Below are 19,450 nucleotides of genomic sequence, written 5' to 3'. Positions count from 1 at the left end.
GAAGACAGCCTCTTTAATAAGTGGTGCTGGGAAAACTGGACAGGTACATGTAAAAGAATGAAATTAGAACACTCCTTAACACCATACACAAAAATAAACTCAAAATGGATTAAAGACCTAAATGTAAGACCAGACACTACAAAACTCTTAGAGGAAAACATAGGTAGAACACTCTGACATAAATCACAGCAAGATCCTTTTTGACCCACCTCCTAGAGAAATGCAAATAAAAACAAAAATAAACAAATGGGACCTAATGAAACTTAAAAGCTTTTGCACAGCAAAGGAAACCATAAACAAGGTGAAAATACAAACCTCAGAATGGGTGAAAATATTTGCAAATGAAGCAACTGACAAAGGATTAATCTCCAAAATTTACAAACAGCTCATGCAGTTCAAAATCAAAAAAAAACAAACAACCCAATCCAAAAATAGGCAGAAGACCTAAATAGACGTTTCTCCAAAGAAGATATACAGATTGCCAACAAACACATGAAAGGATGCTCAACATCAGTAATCACTAGAGAAATGCAAGTCAAAACTACAATGAGGTATCACCTCATACCAGTCAGAATGGCCATCATCAAAAAATCTACAAGCAATAAGTGCTGGAGAGGGTGTGGAGAAAAGGGAACCCTCTTGCACTGTTGGTGGGAATGTAAATTGCTACAGCCACTATGGAGAACAGTATGGAGGTTCCTTAAAAAACTAAAAATAGAACTACCATATGACCCAGCAATCCCACTACTGGGCATATACCCTGAGAAAACAATAATTCAAAAAGAGTCATGTACCACAATGTTCATTGCAGCTCTCTTTACAATAGCCAGGACATGGAAGCAACCTAAGTGTCCATCGACAGATGAATGGATAAAGAAGATGTGGCACATATATACAATGGAATATTACTCAGCCATAAAAACAAACAAAATTGAGTTATTTGTAGTGAGGTGGGTGGTCCTAGAGTCTGTCATACAGAGTGAAGTAAGTCAGAAAGAGAAAAACAAATACTGTATGCTAACACATATATATGGAATCTAAATTTTAAGAAAAGTCTGAAGAACCTAGGGGCAGGACAGGAATAAGGACGCAGATGTAGAGAATGGACTTGAGAACATGGGGAGTGGGAAGGGTAACCTGGGATGAAGTGAGATAGTGGCATGTACATATATACACTACCATATGTAAAATAGATAGCTAGTGGGAAGCAGCAGCATAGCACAGGGAGATCAGCACCGTGCTTTGTGACCACCTAGAGGGGTGGGATAGGGAGGGTGGCAGGGAGACGCAAGAGGGAGGAGATATGGGGATATAAGTATATGTACAGCTGTTTCACTTTGTTATAAAGCAGAAAGTAACACACCATTGTAAAGCAATTATACTCCAATAAAGATGTTAAAAAAACAAAAAAGTTAAAGTACAATCTTGGTGTGCTTGAGTAATTGAAGGAAGACCAGTGTTGCTTCAGCTACCCCATGGAAGTGAGCTTGCAGGAGTTAGCAGAAGACGTGTCACATAGGGCCTTATAGGCCTGGTGAAAGAATTTAGATTTTATTCTGAGTATGATTAGACATCATTGAAGGGTTTTAAGCAGAGGTGTAGTAGGATAATTTATTTAATATATGAAGAATGAATTATAGGGGAGAAAAAGAGGGAAAAGGGAGACTAGTGGGAGGCTACTGCAGTGGTCGCTGTGAGCTGTAATGGCACTTGGTCTTGGGTGGTTGGTGGTACTGGAGTTGGAGAAAGGAGATTGATTCAGAAATTGGCAAGGCTATGTCTTACCCACCCCTTCTCCCACCCCACCAATAGGAATACACACTAAACTTTAGCCACTCAATGTTTCCGAAAAGTCCTGTAGTTAAATATATATTTACTTACCCCATTTTCCAAGCTTCCTAGAACCTGAACTCTTTTTATCTTGAAATACATATTAATATCCTGAGAAACTAGTGATCCACATTAGAAAGTACTCATGTATGAATTGAACATGTGTTTCAAAGGTTTATATCCTTTTTTCCAACTCTCATCGGCCATCTATTGATATTCAGTAAGAACTAGTGTTCTGGGGAACATACTTTGGGAAACTCTGCTTTGAGGTAGGCATCAAGCCTCTGATCCAACATGAGGCATTACTACAGTTGAACCCTCCAAGAGATGTTCTCTTTCCTTGTTCTTTCGAAGCACTTCATAGTATACCTCTATTTACTAATAAATGGCATTTAGTAGATCCAAATTATTTTACACATAATTTATTATAAATATGTGAACTGTTGTACACAGGGTTACTCAGTAAATATCTGCTCCCTTTCTCTACCTTCCTCTGAAAGCCAGTAGTGTCTGTTGCTAGCGTACTTTTTTTTTTTTTTGGTGGTACGCGGGCCTCTCACCGCTGTGGCCTCTCCTGTTGCGGAGCACAGGCTCCGGACGCGCAGACCCAGTAGCCATGGCTCACGGGCCCAGCCGCTCCGCGGCATATGGGATCCTCCCAGACCGGGGCACAAACTTGCGTCCCCTGCATCGGCAGGCAGACTCTCAACCACTGCGCCACCAGGGAAGCCCGCTAGCATACTTTTTATACTTAGTTTCTATCACCTTGATTCATTTTTTTCTATTTTTACATATCATGCATTCCCATCTATGTTAAATGTCTCTTGGCATCATTTAGTATTTGGAAACACTCCATTCCCTTAGAGCTGTGCAATAATGATAATAACAATGATGAAGATAATACTGAAATAGACATTTTTCTTCTTTGAAACGCCCATGCCCTATCCATAAGAGCTGTATGATAATGATGAAAGTAATGCTAAAGTAGACATTTTCTCTCATAACTCTATAATTAAGAAGATTTTCTGAATGTCACTAAGAAAGAAATCCAAATGGCAGTTGGCTTCCAGGATATCACACTTTGATTTTCCTCCTACCTCAGTGGTCTCTCCTTCCTAGTCTACTTACCTGGTTCTGCCTTATCTCTTCAACTCCTAAATACTAGAGTTCCTCAGGGATTAATCCTTGAACCAGTTCTCTATCTACCTTCCTCCTTTGCCGATCTCATTCATTTCTATGGCTTTAAATACCATCTGTATGCTGACAACACCCACATTTATTTCTTCAGCTTGGACCTCTCCCTTGAAATCCAGATGATATAGCCAATACCTATTTGACATCCCTATTTGGATGTCTCATAAGCATCTCAAACCCACCTCATCTGATACTCCTGATCTTCCGTCCAAACCTGCTGCTCCCTTGGTCTTCCCTATCTCGGTAAATGACATCTCCATTCTATAGTTGCTTAAGCCAAAACCCTTACAGATTTTTCTCTCACATCCCATATCCAGCCCATCAGCAAATCATGTCAACTCCACCTCAAAACATTATGTTCTAGAATCTGAGCATTTCTACTACCTCCACTTCAGGTCTAGGCCATCATCACCCCTTTTCTGGATATTTGTCTCTCAACTGTTGTCTCCTGCTTCTGAGCTTGTCCCCATATAGTCTATTTTAACATAGTAGTCAGAGTGATGCTCTTAAAATATGTTACCTCTTAGCTCAAAAACCTCCCATTACATACAGAGTAAAAGCCAAAGTACTTATCTAAACAAAGTGTTTTCAACCTCAACACTGTTGATATTTTGGGCCAGATAATTTCTGTTGTGGGGCCTGTCCTATGAATTGTAGGATGTTTAGCAGCATCCCTGGCCTCTACCCAGTTCCCCAGTTGTAATAACCACAAATGGCTCCAGACATTGCCAGATGTCCACTGGGGAGTAAGATCACCCCCACTGCTCTAGAACCCCTGCTCTAAACCTGATCCCTACATTACCTCTTCTACCTCATCTCTAACTACTCTCCCTTTACTCATTCCTCCAGCCATACCACCTCCATGCTGTTTCTCCAATACACTAGACACTCTACTGCCTTAGGGCCTTTGCACTTGTTTTCCCTCTGCACAGATTAATTTTCCCTTACATAGCCATATGGCTCACTCCCTCACTTCCTTCCCTTTTTTGCTCAAATGTCTTCTCAGTGAGGCCTCCTTTGACCACCCAATTAATTTAAAAGTATCAACACCCATCTTTCATTTCTTGTACACCATTTCTCCTTCTCCTGCTCTGTTTTTCTGACTTGCTTGTTCATTGTCTCTCTTCCCCAATTAGAACATAAGCTTCATGGTGGTAGGTTTTATTTTTCCTGTTTTGTTCACTGGTGTATTCCCAACATCTAGAGCAGTACTTGACACATGATAAGTGCTCAGTTAACGTTTATTGAATGAATGAAAACAGCAAATGAAGAAAGTCTCAGAAGTAAAAAGATGTTTTTGTTTTATTGACAGCTCAGGAATTGGTCAATGACTGGTTAGATACCAAACTTAAGCAAGAACTAGCAAGTGATGGGGACGGTGATACTGAAGACACTGTGTCACACATCCCTCCTGTGCCAGAAGCCAATGGACATTTGAAATATGACAAGTTCGATGGTAAGAACTTATTTAATTGTGCTAAGCTTTATCATCCAATGAATATGCCCAAGAAGTCTTTTTAATTGTTTTGAATAATAAATGATGTTATTTGAGTTTTCTGTGTTTTGCTTATTTTTTAATTGGCTTTAATTTTTCTTGATTCAATTTAAATTATTTATCTGTATCCTCAGTAAATTCGTGGGTTTTTTTTTTTTTTTAACATCTTTATTGGGGTATAATTGCTTTACAATGGTGTGTTAGTTTCTGCTTTATAACAAAGTGAATCAGTCATACATAAACATATGTTCCCATATGTCTTCCCTGTTGCGTCTCCCTCCCTCCCCGTGGGTTTTTTTAAATTAAAATATTCTATTATTTGTAATTCTTCTTATGATTATAATGGCAATTAATGCTGGTTAAGAGTGCCTCTTTCCATATATTGTTGGATGACCGTTTACTTTGATGGCTTTTAAATGTTTTACTATATTTAAACATTGATATCTCATTTTGTGTTTACAAATACTTCATATGTCTTTATAAGGGAGGTTATTACTTGTACACAGAGTTAGTGTCAGAAAAGTTAAATAGCTAACTTGTGAGGATTCCTCAGTTGTACCCAAAGAGTCTAAGTTTTTTTCCCTAAGCGTAAGGATAGGCATAGTGATGGTGGTGGCATCTTGCCATGCATGGCTCAGACACCCCTGATGAACTCATCTTGCAGCATTTCCCTTGTTTAGGACACTACAAAATCCCTAGCTCGCAAATCACAAAGTCATGAGCCCTTAAAGTTAGGGGACTCCTCAAGATCACCTAATCCAATCTACCCTCTTCACCCCCTTAGACAGAGATTCTTCTGTAGTATCCCTATTATGGGGTAATACAATCTCTGCCTGAACACCTCCCAGGATAAGGAACATGCACTCTGGGAGGAGCCCATTCAGCTGTTGTGAGGCTCTAATATTCATAAATTCTCTCTTAGTTAGGAGAATTAGGATTTTGTCCTCAGTACCTTTTACCCGTTTGTGCAACAGAAAATAATATCATGTTCTCTCTCTCAAGAACAGTCTTTTCTTTTCTTGTGGGAGTTGTAATCATATCTGATCTTTCATATACATCAGTCTTCCTAGATTAAATAGCACCAGTACTCTCAACAGTTCTTTATATCACATTGTTTCTAGATATACTGATTGCCACCTTCTGGATGTTTTCTAGTTTAATGATATCATTATTAAAGTGAGGCATTTCAGTACGTAATATTTATTCTAAAGCATGTCTGAAATATAATGAAACTGCTACTTTCTTTCATATGGTGCTAATATATCTAGTTATATCTCTTAGATTTGTTATTACCTTTTGGTATCTTATCAGGCCTCACTCATCTGATGCTTGTAGTATTACTTTTTTGGGGGATCAAAACATCGAACAAAAATATTACCCAGCCATTAAAAAAGGATGTTTATCAAAATTATTAACTAACGGACTTCCCTGGTGGCGCAGTGGTTAAGAATCCCCCTGCCAATGCAGGGGACATGGGTTCAAGCCCTGGTCCAAGAAGATCCCACATGCCATGGAGCAACTAAGCCCCAAAATATGTGAAGCATAAACTGACAAAATTGAAGGGAGAAATAGATAATTCAGCAATAACAGTTGGAGACTTAAGTACCCCATTTTCAATAATGTATGGAACTAAATAGAACATCAGCAAGAACGATATTCAGTATTGCTAGTCATTAGGAAAAAGCAAATTAAAACTACCATGAATAACCACTACGCACCTATTATAATGGCTTAAATTAAAAGACTGATCATACCAAGTTTTGGTAAGGATATGGAGGAACTGGAACCCTCCTACACTGCTGGTGAGAATGTGAAATTATATAACCACTTTGGAAAACAGCTTGACAGTTTCTTAAAAATTTAAACACATAGTTATGTGATCCAACCATTCCAGTCCTAGGCATTTTCCCAAGAGAAAGCAAATGTTCATACAAAGACTTGTACATAACTTTATTTGTAATAGCCAAAATCTGGAAGCAACCCAAATGTTTATCCCTAGATGAATGAATGAATAAATTGTGGTATGCCCATACAGTGGAATACTACTCAGCAATAAAAAGGGATAAACTATTGATACAACAACATGAATGAATCTCAAAATAATTACGCTGAGTAAAAGAAGGACGACCAGAAAGAGTACATAGTATATGATTTAATTGATACCAAATTCTGGAAAATTTAAACTAATCTATTGGCAGAAAGCGGGTCTGGGGTTGCCTGGGATAGGGCAAAGAGCATGGGGAGGAGTGAGAGGAAAAGATTGCAAATCTGCGTGAGGACCCTTTTGCAGCTGACAGACACATTCATTATCTTGATTGTAATGATGTTTAATGGTATCTATATATGTCAAAGCTTATTGCAGACTTTAAATATTTACAAGTTTATTATATATCAATTATACCACGGTAAAGCCTTTTTTAAAAAGAGCAATGGAGTCCTCAAGGATGTTTAGATCCTTGTAACATAAATGTAAAATTAATAGCTTTTAAATTTGGCAGTGAGGGAGTTAGTGACTTGGGTGAGGGCAATTCCTCATGAGTGGAGGTTTTTTCCTCTTAGTTGAAGGTAATTGCTGAGGGCTGTATTCATCCAGTTGGCATTATCAGTTACTATTTATCGAACACTCACAGCTTTGTATTTTTATTGTACCAGGATTATTTACATAAATATGGAAATTGTACTAAAATTAAATTTTAAAAAAATTAAAAATTTTTTCCTTCTTTGTTGTTGTTATGTTTCCCCCAGATTTATGTGGTTATTTGGAGGAGGAAGACGAAAGTACCACCTTTCAAAAATTCATAGACCATCTGCTCCATAAAGACGTGGTAGATTCTGGGATATTGGAAGATCTTGGAATGAATGAAAACCAAGACAAGAAGTGGCAGAAGGATCCTCATCTTACCATGGAGATGAGACATAAGCAGGTGGGAGGGAAAAGCAAAATTAAAATGGATAACAGGAAGCAATTTTTGTGTAACACATTTAATAAGCTTAAATAAAGACTTAGGCTTTATTGTGAAAAAGGGTGCCATCTGTGGTTTGGTTAGAAAGAATAAAAATAAAATATAAGAACTTCAGAAGAAAAATAATGCTCATAAGCTGAGGATAGGAAACAATTTATTTAAGAAAACCAAAAAGAGGAATAATTGATTTTGACCATGAGAGTGGTGAGCTAAACTTTATTAGTTTGGATGTGATACTTCCTATTATAAATATGTAGATTGGGTTTTGCTTGAATTTGGTTTTTGTATTGTGAGATCAAGATATTAATATCATGAATATTCTGGTGAATGTTATAATGATAATTCTTTTCTAGACAGTGGGAAAATTCACTTATTTTGTGATTATAATTTGAAAGGGAGAACAGAGCTGAATTAATCTAGTTCAGCTGTTTTGAATTAGAAAGGCGTATGGGAACTTTATTTTCTCCAAAGGGAATAGTAGGTTATAGGAAAAAGATTCATCTCAACACTTTGTAGAGGAACTTAAGGAAGTCCGAAAGACCAAGTCTTTTCCACATGTCCAGAACCAAGACCAGGGTAGTATTAATGTCTATATGTGTGTATGCTATCTTTTTATAACACTGAATTTCTGATTACTTTAAACCATAATGTATGCCAAAGCAGCACTAAGGATGTGAGAGAAACTGGAGTAGATGCATGATCCTGGTTTGGATTTATGATAAAAGGGAAGAGAAAAGGTTCGGTAAGAGGTAGCAATTATCTAGAAGTCTTATCATAACTGAAGAGTAAGATAAGGATAAAGTTAAATGAAGCAGGAAGGAAAGGACCACTCCTTAATTCATAGCTAGTCTAAAGAATTGGGTTTGAAAAAAATGATTGTGCTTATTCAGAAATATCTGTGAAGTTTGTGGTTTTGATTTCCAAATATGATCCAGAATCATTGATAAATTCAAATAAAGATAGAATTGAATAAAAGGTCATGATGCTCCTTTAAGGCAGTAAATCACTGTTCTAGCCTTCACAAAGTAGCCTCTCCAAAATATCCTTATTCTTTCTTAAATTATAATTAACATACAGACAGAGCTTAAATAAGTAACAGTAATGTACACCTTGGAAAATCTTATGGATCGAAAATCATTACTAAATAAGAATCCAGAATTTGGCATCCAACCCATTGGATTTTCAGCTTTTCTGTAGTGCCTATCGTTCCCAAATTGTTTGGAGTCATCTCGCCTGACTTCATTTAAAATTTTGTATAGGCCATTACCCAGTAAATAAATGAATTTCCCCTATTTTTCTGATAAACAGTGGGGTTCTGGGCCAAAATATTTCCAAGTAGTTGTATTTTGAACTTCAAAATGTGTTCTAAGGTTTTGCATATCCCTTTCTACTTGAAAGGCTGCATTTCACCCTTGTTGTATTCTCTTTAAGGTAAAAGAAAATCGCTTAAGACGTGAGAAACAACTGGAGCGCCAGAGAATTGAAAAGACCCTGAAAAAATCAGCCTTCTTAGAGGCTCAGTATCTGGTGCAAGAAGAGAAAAAAAGGAAGGCTCTAGAGGCCAAGAAAGAGGAGGAGGAGATTCAAAGGGAGATGGTAAAGCTGCGGAGGGAGATAATTGAGAGGAGACGCACTGTGGAAGAAGCGTGGAAAATGTAAGCCAGCCATGATGAGCAGCGTGAAGTGTTTTTGTTTAAGCAGTCATTTTGGAAGTACTTTAAAGGTCCTTAAAATGCACAGACAATGCACTAATAAAACACAAAAGAGAAATCACCCACTAGTCCACCATCTTAACAAGTTAGCTATTTTCATTTTTCCATGTTTCCTCCTGGTCTTGGTCCCTTTATGAACTTAACTGCAACCATAAAGTACATTTAATTTGTTATTCTGCTTGTTGTAATAACCACATCGCCTGGAGTCCTAAGGTCTGTATATTACTCCACTGAGTTCCTATACCATAATTTATGTAATGACCTCCACTCCCTATACTGGTAAGCATTTCAGCTAATTTCAGATTTTTCACTAATAGTGCAGTGAGCATCCTTAAGCATAGAGCTTTTTCATTCTTTTGAATTATGTTCATAGGAGTATAATTACTGAGGTAAATTGTGTAGGTTTTTTATGACTTTTGAAACATTGCCAAATTCCTTTCCAGACGAGTTGTGCATATTTACACAATTCCTGACAGTGAGCCCCATTCAGCATTGGGGGAGATCATCATTGTCAATATTTTTGCACTTTTAATAGGTATTTTATTGGTTAGTGTGCATCTCTTTGTGTACCTGAACATTTGTAAGGTTGAACACGTTTCCTTATGCACGTTTGCTAATTATGCCTCATTCTATTGTGAATTGCCTCAGTGTCTTATCTTCTGATAATCATACAGAGAGTCACCATTGCCTTACTGCCACTGATAAAGAAAAAGAATATCTGACATAAGAGGGAAGTCAAAATGGTCCTCACAGGATGTGGTACTATTGGGTATCCTCATGCAGCAAATGAGCTTCATAAATGAAATAACTAATGTATTTATTCTGAGAAACAGCACTGGTGCATAAACTGCAAAAGCCTTAGGACAATGTGCCTGAAATGCCTGAATACTCAAACTGAGGAGCCAGAAAGACCTATTAGCCTGCCACCCCCTTCCACCCCCATCAGCGTACACAGCTTTTCCCCCTGTGTTCTTGACTGCTCTCATCCTACCCAGTTTAAAACAGCTCGGCGGTGGACGTGCATCTCATTCTTCCAAGTGCCAGGCTGAAGCCTCCTCCAGAGGCCTTTCCTTTCAGAAAGCAATCTCCAGTTTTTTAGTGAGTTCTTGCTAAGGTCAGCCTTGCTCTTCAGATTGTTCTCAAACCCTGAAGAATCTAGGCTGACCTAAAATAAATTGTGAAAACAAGTAATATTTGATGGTAGCAGGAAGTTCTGCTCACAGTGGGCACTCAACAGACATTCACTAACCAGTCATTTCTTTTAAAAGTTAAAAGCTTATCCACATGGGGATATATGTATATGTATAGCTGATTCACTTTGTTATAAAGCAGAAACTAACACACCATTGTAAAGCAATTATACTCCAATAAAGATGTTTAAAAAAATAATAAAAAATAAATAAAAGTGGGCAAAAAAAAAAAAAGCTTATCCACAGATACAGTGAAGAAGTGCAGTACTTCTAGGTGGACAGACTGGTTTAAACGTTCCAGAAAGCAATTTGGCAATAAACAATAATAGCCATAAAAATGTTATCACTTGACCGGGGAATTCCAGTCCTAGGAAAACTATCCTAAGAAAGTGATCAGGATCGCTTCTCGGCCTTTTGGCTAAGACCAAGTGTAGAAAGTGATCAGAAATCCAAAGATTTGTACACAAATATAATGAAAATAATATTATTTATAATAACAGACACTAATAAATATTGGAGAAATTAATAAATACTAGTTGTACAATGAAACAGCACCGACATGTTATCAGGGTTTTCTTCTGGGTAGAAATATGGATGGCTTTTATACATCTCCAATGTTGCACAATGAGCAAACATTGCTTTCATAACAGATACGTATTTTGATTTTTTTTTAAAGACTACATCCATGGTATGAGAACTGTATTTCTTTAAATGCCCACTATGATCTGTCTGTAACTATCTAATATAACATTGTTATGGCATTAGTAAGTTTGGAAAGAGTCAATAAAATTTTATTGTTGGTAGGGCTTTTTAAATTTATTTGTAAGGTGTCCTAAATCTGCTTCATTGCATAGTTTCAAAGTATCTTCTCTAAGAGATTTATTGATTACAAAGGGAAAAATAGCAACTTTACACCGGAGAAACTACCTTAACCAAATGATGGTTCATATCACCAGTAATAAGATTGTGTGCCCCCTGTATGATATATGATAATTAATGAATGAATGTCTATAGATTATTCTGTCATCCCTCTCTCAATTTGAGTTTCCACAACTGTAAAGTGAAATTCAGAAAGACTGGTGACTTGCCTGAGTTTTCACAGCTGATTTGTGGCCAGAACCCATGAATCTAGATTCCTGACTAGATGCTATCTTTACTACGTCATTGATAGAATATATACCTTATACACTTACACACACCTGTGTAGTTTAATACACTCCAATAAGAAGGCAATGGCTATGAGCTGGCTTGGATTGCTGAGTGTAAGAGGGATGACCTGGATGAGAAAGAAAAGGTAGGTGAGTGAGAAAGAAATAAGCAGAAATATGAGCAACAAAGTTACTAAGAGATTCTTGTTAACTTGCCTGAAGTCCTTTTCCTTATTGTTACTAAGTTCTGTTTTTTCTCTTTCCAGCTATTTTAGAATTAATATAAATTCCATTTTCTCCTTATTCAGTAACACCTGATTCTTTTATTATTTTTCTTCCGAGAAACCTTGTAAAAACCTTGTGGGAAAAATGTCATTCCTTTCTTACCTGAGGGTCCTGTTTTGTCTACCCTTGTAAGAAGAGAGAGAACTTATGTCTGTATTAGAGAATACCTGATAGTTGTTATCCCTCAAATTTTGATCAAGGTATCACTCAATTTTAAACTCAATAAAAATACTAGGGGCTTCCCTGGTGGCGCAGTGGTTGAGAGTCCGCCTGCCGATGCAGGGGACACGGGTTCGTGCCCCGGTCCGGGAAGATCCCACATGCCGCGGAGCGGCTGGGCCTGTGAGCCATGGCCGCTGGGCCTGCGCGTCCAGAGCCTGTGCTCCGCAATGGGAGAGGCCACAATAGTGAGAGGCCCGCGTACCGCAAAAAAAAAAAAAAAAACCTTACTAAAATATATATAAGGCTTTCTCCTTTTCAGAGTACATTATAATTTTATTTCATTTAACTGTATTTTATAAAGGAATAAACTAAATCTCAAAAAAAATCACCCTACTTTGTAGTTTTAGGGCCAGATCTAAAAATCTCTATCTTCTGATGGAAAATTCAGTGTTCATTCCACTATGGTATGTTCTAATTACTCACTGTTAAGTCTATTATTCATACTTGTGTTTTTTAATTGTTATTAATAGAGAGAAGAAAAAGCAAGAAGAAAATTCTCCAAAAAATCCAGAGAAAGGCATGTTTCAAAGTGTTCATACTCTTCTGGATGAAGAAAAAATGGAAAAAGAAAGAAAGAAGAAACTGAAAGAGTTATTAATCCAAACTTTCAAGGAAAATCACCAGGTAGGAATTGTAATGTCTCTTTCTTCAGCATTCTGTAGCATAAATGACAAAGGGCTCCATCAGAGATGGACAGTGTAACACTAAGCCCAGCTGAACCTTGTTACAAATACCAAAGTTGCCCACACCATTTGTTCTGTGCTACCCAGCTGGCTTAGTACACAGGGGAGTGCTTCAGTCCTCTATTCAGGGCTATTCTTATATACTCCATGTGATCCTGGGAAATTGGGGTATGAATTTGGGATGTCTTCCTAAATTACCCTTTTTAGAATTGCATGCAAGTGCTAATGTAGATCTCTGGCAGTTTGAAAGCGTAGCTTCCACTTTGACAGTCTTATGGACCATTGTGTTCTGGATTATTCAGAAGAATTATTCAGAAAGTTACTTGCCTTTTGGTAGCTCAGATCCTAAACAATGACATGTTTGTGCGTCTACTTTTAATGGTCTGCATTTTATTTTACTCTTCTATCCCTTTCTTTAGTTTCACTTTTTGTAAAATTAACTGGCCAATTTTTTATTGACTAACGAGCATCCTCCCCAGGCTACTTAGGCAGAAGTTTTTTTCAGTGAAGTGGGATTGATAACACTATAAATTTGGGGTTTATAAACATTTCAGGTGAAAGGAATTACTTGGAAGATTTGTAAATGAGGTGGTCAGATGAGAAAAGATAAATATGTATATTTTATATCTCCTACAACATCTACTCCAAGGCCTTGGGCGTTGATGAAATTCAGTGAAAGTTAATGGAATGAATGTATAAATGAATGGATTTAACAAGAGAAAAGAATGTCAGGAAGAGATTGAGGGAGTTTGATAAATGTAGGATAGACTAAAAGGGACCTAGAAATTAAAAACAGGCCTGTGAATATGATATGGATAACTAAGATATGAGGGAAAAAGTAAAGTAGTCAAAGCAATTCTTTAAAACTAGACACATTTGATGGTAGCATTTTGATCTGATAGGCAAAAAGTCATAATTATTCAAATATAAACAACGAGTTTGGTCAGAGTTTTGGCTTTAGGAATAGGCAGAGGCAAGTGTGATAGGAGGAACTATTAAGAGTTGGGACTAACATTTTGGGAAAGATGGGCAAAGGCTTTTGGATGCTGCGTCCCCTCCATGAGATGGATGGAGTTAATGTGTCCTCCTACAGTAACAGTTCAGATTTAGAAAATAGGAAAGGAAATGAGTACAGAGGGGGCCATCTTGAGAAGACATAAGGAAAAAGGGCCATGATATGTTTGTTCCCCAACCAATGAGAGATGGATAAGATGTGTGTTCCCTATAAGATTAAGTTTTTAATTTTATTGAAGTCCACTGTGCAAGAAGAAGTAATACAGTCGTCCCTTGGTATCCAAGGGGGATTGGTTCCAGGATCCCCTGCAAATACCAAAATCTGTGGATGCTCAAATCCCTTATATAAAATAGCATAGCATTTGCATATAACCTATTCACATACTCCTGTATACTTTAAATCATCTCTAGATTACTTATAACACCTATGTAAAAAATTAATAAATAGAAACCTGAATTAAGTAGAGTCAGAAGACCAGAAGGGGGAGCTCTCATGCCCTGTGACAATAGCAGAGCCCAAAAGGAAAAAGAAAAACTCTTATTTCCTGGCACGAACTCAGCCAATGAAAAGCCATGGACTCTGCCTACTACAGCCCTCCCAACTTACTTTTCCCTCTATAAGATTTCTCCTCCCCTTGCCCTGAAAGAACTTGCACATGGATTACCAAGGATGGAGATCCCAAATTGAAATTCTTTGCTGATTCCAAATAAATCCATCTTTGCTGGAGTAAACCCTAGCAGTCTATTTGTTCCAGGTCAACACCTAATACAGCATAAATGCTATGTAAATAGATGTAAATACAATGTAAATGATATGTAAATAGTTGCCAGCCCGGCAAATCAAGTTTTGCTTTTTGGAACTTCATGGAAATTTTTTTTTTTCCGAATGTTTTCTATCCATGGTTGGTTGAATCCACAGATGTAGAGCTTGCAAATACAGAGGACTGACTATATATGTTTTAGAAAGAAGTGTTAGGTATGAATTTCAGACACACAAAAAGAGTTTTACAAAATTAGTGGCCTACCAAAACAGATTACTCAGCTTTAAAAGGATCAGCTGGTATATTTAAAAATGAGCCAATATGAATAAATTATCTCTACTTTGCCACAGATTCTGCTTGATTTGAACCTATATTTTCGAATCTTGATTTTGAAATAATTTTAGACATACAGAAAAATGGCAAAAAATAGTACATGGAGTTCCTGAATACCCTTCACCCAGCTCTCCTCAATGTTAACATCTTACATAACCATAGTTTAATTATCAAAACTAGGAAATTAACATTGGTAAAATACCATTAAGTACAATTAACAAGACTTATTAGAATGTCACCTATTTTTCCTCTAAGGTCTTTTTTCTGTTTCAGGACTTGATCTGTAATTTCATGCTGCATTTGCTTGTCGTGTCTCCTTAGTCTCCTTCAGTTTGTAATAGTTCCTCAATCTTCGCTTTTCTTTTATGACCTTGACAGTTTTGAAGAGTACTGATCAGGTATTTTGTAGAATGTCTCTCAATTTGGGGTTTTCCGATGTTCTCTTCGGTTTAGATTGAGATTATGCATTACTAGTAAGAATACTACAAGAAGTGATGCTGTACCCCTGACACTATAATATCAGGTATACTTAATGGTTTCTTTTGTTGTTTTTTCTTTTTTAATTTTTTAATTTTATTTTATTTATTTTTTTATACAGCAGGTTCTTATTAGTTATCCATTTTATACATATGAGTGTATATATGTCAATCCCAATCTCCCGATTCATCACACCACCACCCCCCAACCCCCCGCCGTTTTCCCCCCTTGGTGTCCATACGTTTGTTCTCTACATCTATGTCTCAATTTCTGCCCTGCAAACCGGTTCACCTGTACCATTTCTCTAGGTTCCACATATATGTGTTAATATACGATATTTGTTTTTCTCTTTTTGGCTTACTTCACTCTGTACAACAGTCTCTAGATCCATCCACGTCTCTACAAATGACCCAATTTCGTTCATTTTTATGGCTGAGTAATATTCCATTGTATATATGTACCACATCTTCTTTATCCCTTCGTCTGTTGATGGGCATTTAGGTTGCTTCCATGATCTGGCTATTGTAAATAGCGCTGCAATGAACATTGGGGTGCATGTGTCTTTTTGAATTATGGTTTTCTCTGGGTATATTCCCAGTAGTGGGATTGCTGGGTCATATGGTAATTCTGTTTTTAGTTTTTTAAGGAACCTCCATACTGTTCTCCATAGTGGCTGCATCAATTTACATTCCCACCAACAGTGCAAGAGGGTTCCCTTTTCTCCACACCCTCTCCAGCATTTGTTGTTTGTAGATTTCCTGATGATGCCCATTCTAACTGGTGTGAGGTGATATCTCATTGTAGTTTTGATTTGAATTTCTCTAATAATTACTGATGTTGAGAAGCTTTTTATGTGCTTCCTGGCATTCTGTATGTCTTCTTTGGAGAAATGCCTATTTAGGTCTTCTGCCCATTTTTGGATTGGGTAGTTTCTTTCTTTAATATTGAGCTGCATGAACTTTATATATTTTGGAGATTAATCCTTTGTCTGTTGATTCATTTGCAAATATTTTCTCTCATTCTGAGGGTTGTCTTTTTTTTTTTTAATTTATTTATTTATTGGCTGTGTTGGTTCTTCCTTGCTGCATGTGGGCTTTTCTCTAGTTGCAGAGAGCAGGGGCTACTCTTTGTTGCAGTGCATGGGCTTCTCACCGCAGTGGCCCCTCTTGTTGCAGAGCACGGACTCTAGGCGCACAGGCTTCAGTAATTGCGGCACGTGGGCTCAGTAGTTGTGGCTCACGGGCTTTGTTGCTCCGTGGCATGTGGGATCTTCTCGGACCAGGGCTCGAACCCGTGTCCCCTGCATTGGCAGGCAGACTCCCAACCACTGCGCCACCAAGGAAGCCCCTGAGGGTTGTCTTTTCGTCTTGTTTATGGTTTCCTTTGCTTTGCAAAAGCTTTTAAGTTTCATTAGGTCCCATTTGTTTATTTTTGTTTTTATTTCCATTACTCTAGGAGGTGGATCAAAAAAAATCTTGCTGTGATTTATGTCAAAGAATGTTCTTCCTATGTTTTCCTCCAAGAGTTTTATAGTGTCTGGCCTTAAACATAGGTCTCTAATCCACTTTGAGTTTATTTTTGTGTATGGTATTAGGGAGTGTTCTAATCTCATTCTTTTACATGTAGCTGTCCAGTTTTCCCAGCACCACTTATTGAAGAGACTGTCTTTTCTCCATTGTATATCCTTGCCTCCTTTGTCATAGATTAGTTGACCATAGATGCGTGGGTTTATCTCTGGGCTTTCTATCCTGTTCCATTGATCTATATTTCTGTTTTTGTGCAAGTACCATATTTTCTTGATTACTGTAGCTTTGTAGTATAGTCTGAAGTCAGGGAGTCTGATTCCTCCAGCTCCGTTTTTTCCCTCAAGACTGCTTTGGCTATTCGGGGTCTTTTGTGTCTCCATACAAATTTTAAGACTTTTTGTTCTAGTTCTGTATAAAATGCCATTGGTAATTTTATAGGGATTGCACTGAATCTGTAGATTGCTTTGGGTAGTATAGTCATCTTCACAATATTGATTCTTCCAATCCAAGAACATGGTATATCTCTCCATCTGTTGGTATCATCTTTAATTTCTTTCATCAGTGTCTTATAGTTTTCTGCATACAGGTCTTTTGTCTCCCTAGGTAGGTTTATTCCTAGGTATTTTATTCTTTTTGTTGCAGTGGTAAATGGGAGTGTTTCCTTACTTTCTCTTTCAGATTTTTCATCATTAGTGTATAGGAATGTAAGAGATTTCTGTGCATTAATTGTGTATCCTGCAACTTTACCAAATTCATTGATTAGCTCTAGTAGTTTTCTGGTAGCATCTTTAGGATTCTCTATGTATAGTATCATGTCATCTGCAAACGGTGACAGTTTTACTTCTTCTTTTCCAATTTGTATTCCTTTTATTTCTTTTCCTTCTCTGATTGCCGTGGCTAGGACTTCCAAAACTATGTTGAATAATAGTGGCAAGAGTGGACATCCTTGTCTTGTTCCTGATCTTAGAGGAAATGCTTTCAGATTTTCATATTGAGAATGATATTTGCTGTGGGTTTGTAATATATGGCCTTTATTATGTTGACGTAGGTTCCCTCTGTGCCCACTTTCTGGAGTTTCTATCATAAATGGGTGTTGAATTTTGTCAAAAGCTTTTTCTGCATCTATTGAGATGATCATATGGTTTTTATTCTTCAGTTTGTTACTATGGTGTATCACATTGATTGATTTGTGTATATTGAAGAATCCTTGCATCACTAGGATAAAACCCACTTGATCATGGCTTATGATCCTTTTAATGTGTTGTTGGATTCTGTTTGCTAGTATTTTGTTGAGGATTTTTACATCTATATTCATCAGTGATATTGGTCTGTAATTTTCTTTTTTTGTAGTATCTTTGTCTGGTTTTGGTATCAGGGTGATGGTGGCCTCGTAGAATGAGTTAAGGAGTGTTCCTTCCTCTGCAATTTTTTGGAAGAGTTTGAGAAGGATGGGTGTTAGCTCTTCTCTAAATGTTTGATAGAAGTCACCTGTGAAACCATCTGGTCCTGGGCTTTTGTTTGTTGGAGATTTTTAATCACAGTTTCAATTTCATTACTTGTGATTGGTCTGTTCATATTTTCTATTTCTTCCTGGTTCAGTCTTGGAGGGTTATACCTTTCTAAGAGTTTGTCCATTTCTTCCAGGTTGTCCATTTTATTGCCATAGAGTTGCTTGTAGTAGTCTCTTAGGATGCTTTGTATTTCTGCAGTGTCTGTTGTAACTTCTTTTTCATTTCTAATTTTATTGATTTGATTCCTCTCCCTCTTTTTCTTGATGAGTCTGGCTAATGGTTTCTCAATTCTGTTTATCTTCTCAAAGAAGCAGCTTTTAGTTTTATTGATCTTTGCTATTGTTTTCTTTGTTTCTATTTCATTTATTTCTGCTCTGATCTTTATGATTTCTTTCCTTCTACTAACTTTGGGTTTTGTTTGTTCTTCTTTCTCTAGTTCCTTTAGGTGTAAGGTTAGAGTGTTTATTTGAGATGTTTCTTGTTTCTTGAGGTAAACTTGTATTGCTATAAACTTCCCTCTTAGAACTGCTTTTGCTGCATCTCATAGGCTTTGGATTTTCATGTTTTCATTGTAATATGTCTCTAGGTTTTTTTTGATTTCCTCTTTGATTTCTTCAGTGATCTCTTAGTTATTTAGTAACATATTGTTTAGCCTCCATGTGTTTGTGTTTTTTATGGTTTTTTTCCCTGTAATTGATTTCTAATCTCATAGCGTTGTTGTCTGAAAAGATGCTTGGTATGATTTCAATTTTCTTGAATTTACTGAGGCTTGATTGGTGACCCAAGATGTGATCTATCCTGGAGAATGTTCCATGCACACTTGAGAAGAAAGGGTAATCTGCCGTTTTTGGATGAAATGTCCTATAAATATCAATTAAATCTCTCTGGTCTATTGTGTCATTTAAAGCTTCTGTTTCCTTATTTATTTTCATTTTGGATGATCTGTCCATTGATGTAGGTGAGGTGTTAAAGTCCCCCACTATTATTGTGTTACTGTCAATTTCCTCTTTTACAGCTGTTAGCAGTTGCCTTATGGATTGAGGTGCTCCTGTGTTGGGTGCATATATATTTATAATTGTTACATCTTCTTCTTGGATTGATCCCTT

General features: G+C 37.1%; 1 protein-coding gene across 5 annotated transcripts in view; it reads left to right on the top strand.

Moving 5' to 3' along the window:
• The window catches only part of CCDC191 (coiled-coil domain containing 191), a 102,556-nt gene that overhangs the window by 12,105 nt on the left and 71,001 nt on the right, over window positions 1-19,450 (top strand). For all 5 annotated transcript variants that reach the window (XM_060298075.2, XM_060298077.1, XM_060298076.1 and 2 more), the window contains exons 4-7: window positions 4,337-4,480; window positions 7,265-7,443; window positions 8,914-9,137; window positions 12,510-12,663. In XM_060298075.2, coding sequence (XP_060154058.1) covers window positions 4,337-4,480; window positions 7,265-7,443; window positions 8,914-9,137; window positions 12,510-12,663 — 701 coding nt within the window. The remainder of the gene's footprint in view (window positions 1-4,336; window positions 4,481-7,264; window positions 7,444-8,913; window positions 9,138-12,509; window positions 12,664-19,450) is intronic.

This window comes from Globicephala melas, chromosome 4, assembly GCF_963455315.2.
Source record: "Globicephala melas chromosome 4, mGloMel1.2, whole genome shotgun sequence".
Lineage (NCBI taxonomy): Eukaryota > Metazoa > Chordata > Mammalia > Artiodactyla > Delphinidae > Globicephala > Globicephala melas.
This window is presented reverse-complemented; position numbering and strand designations above follow the sequence as displayed.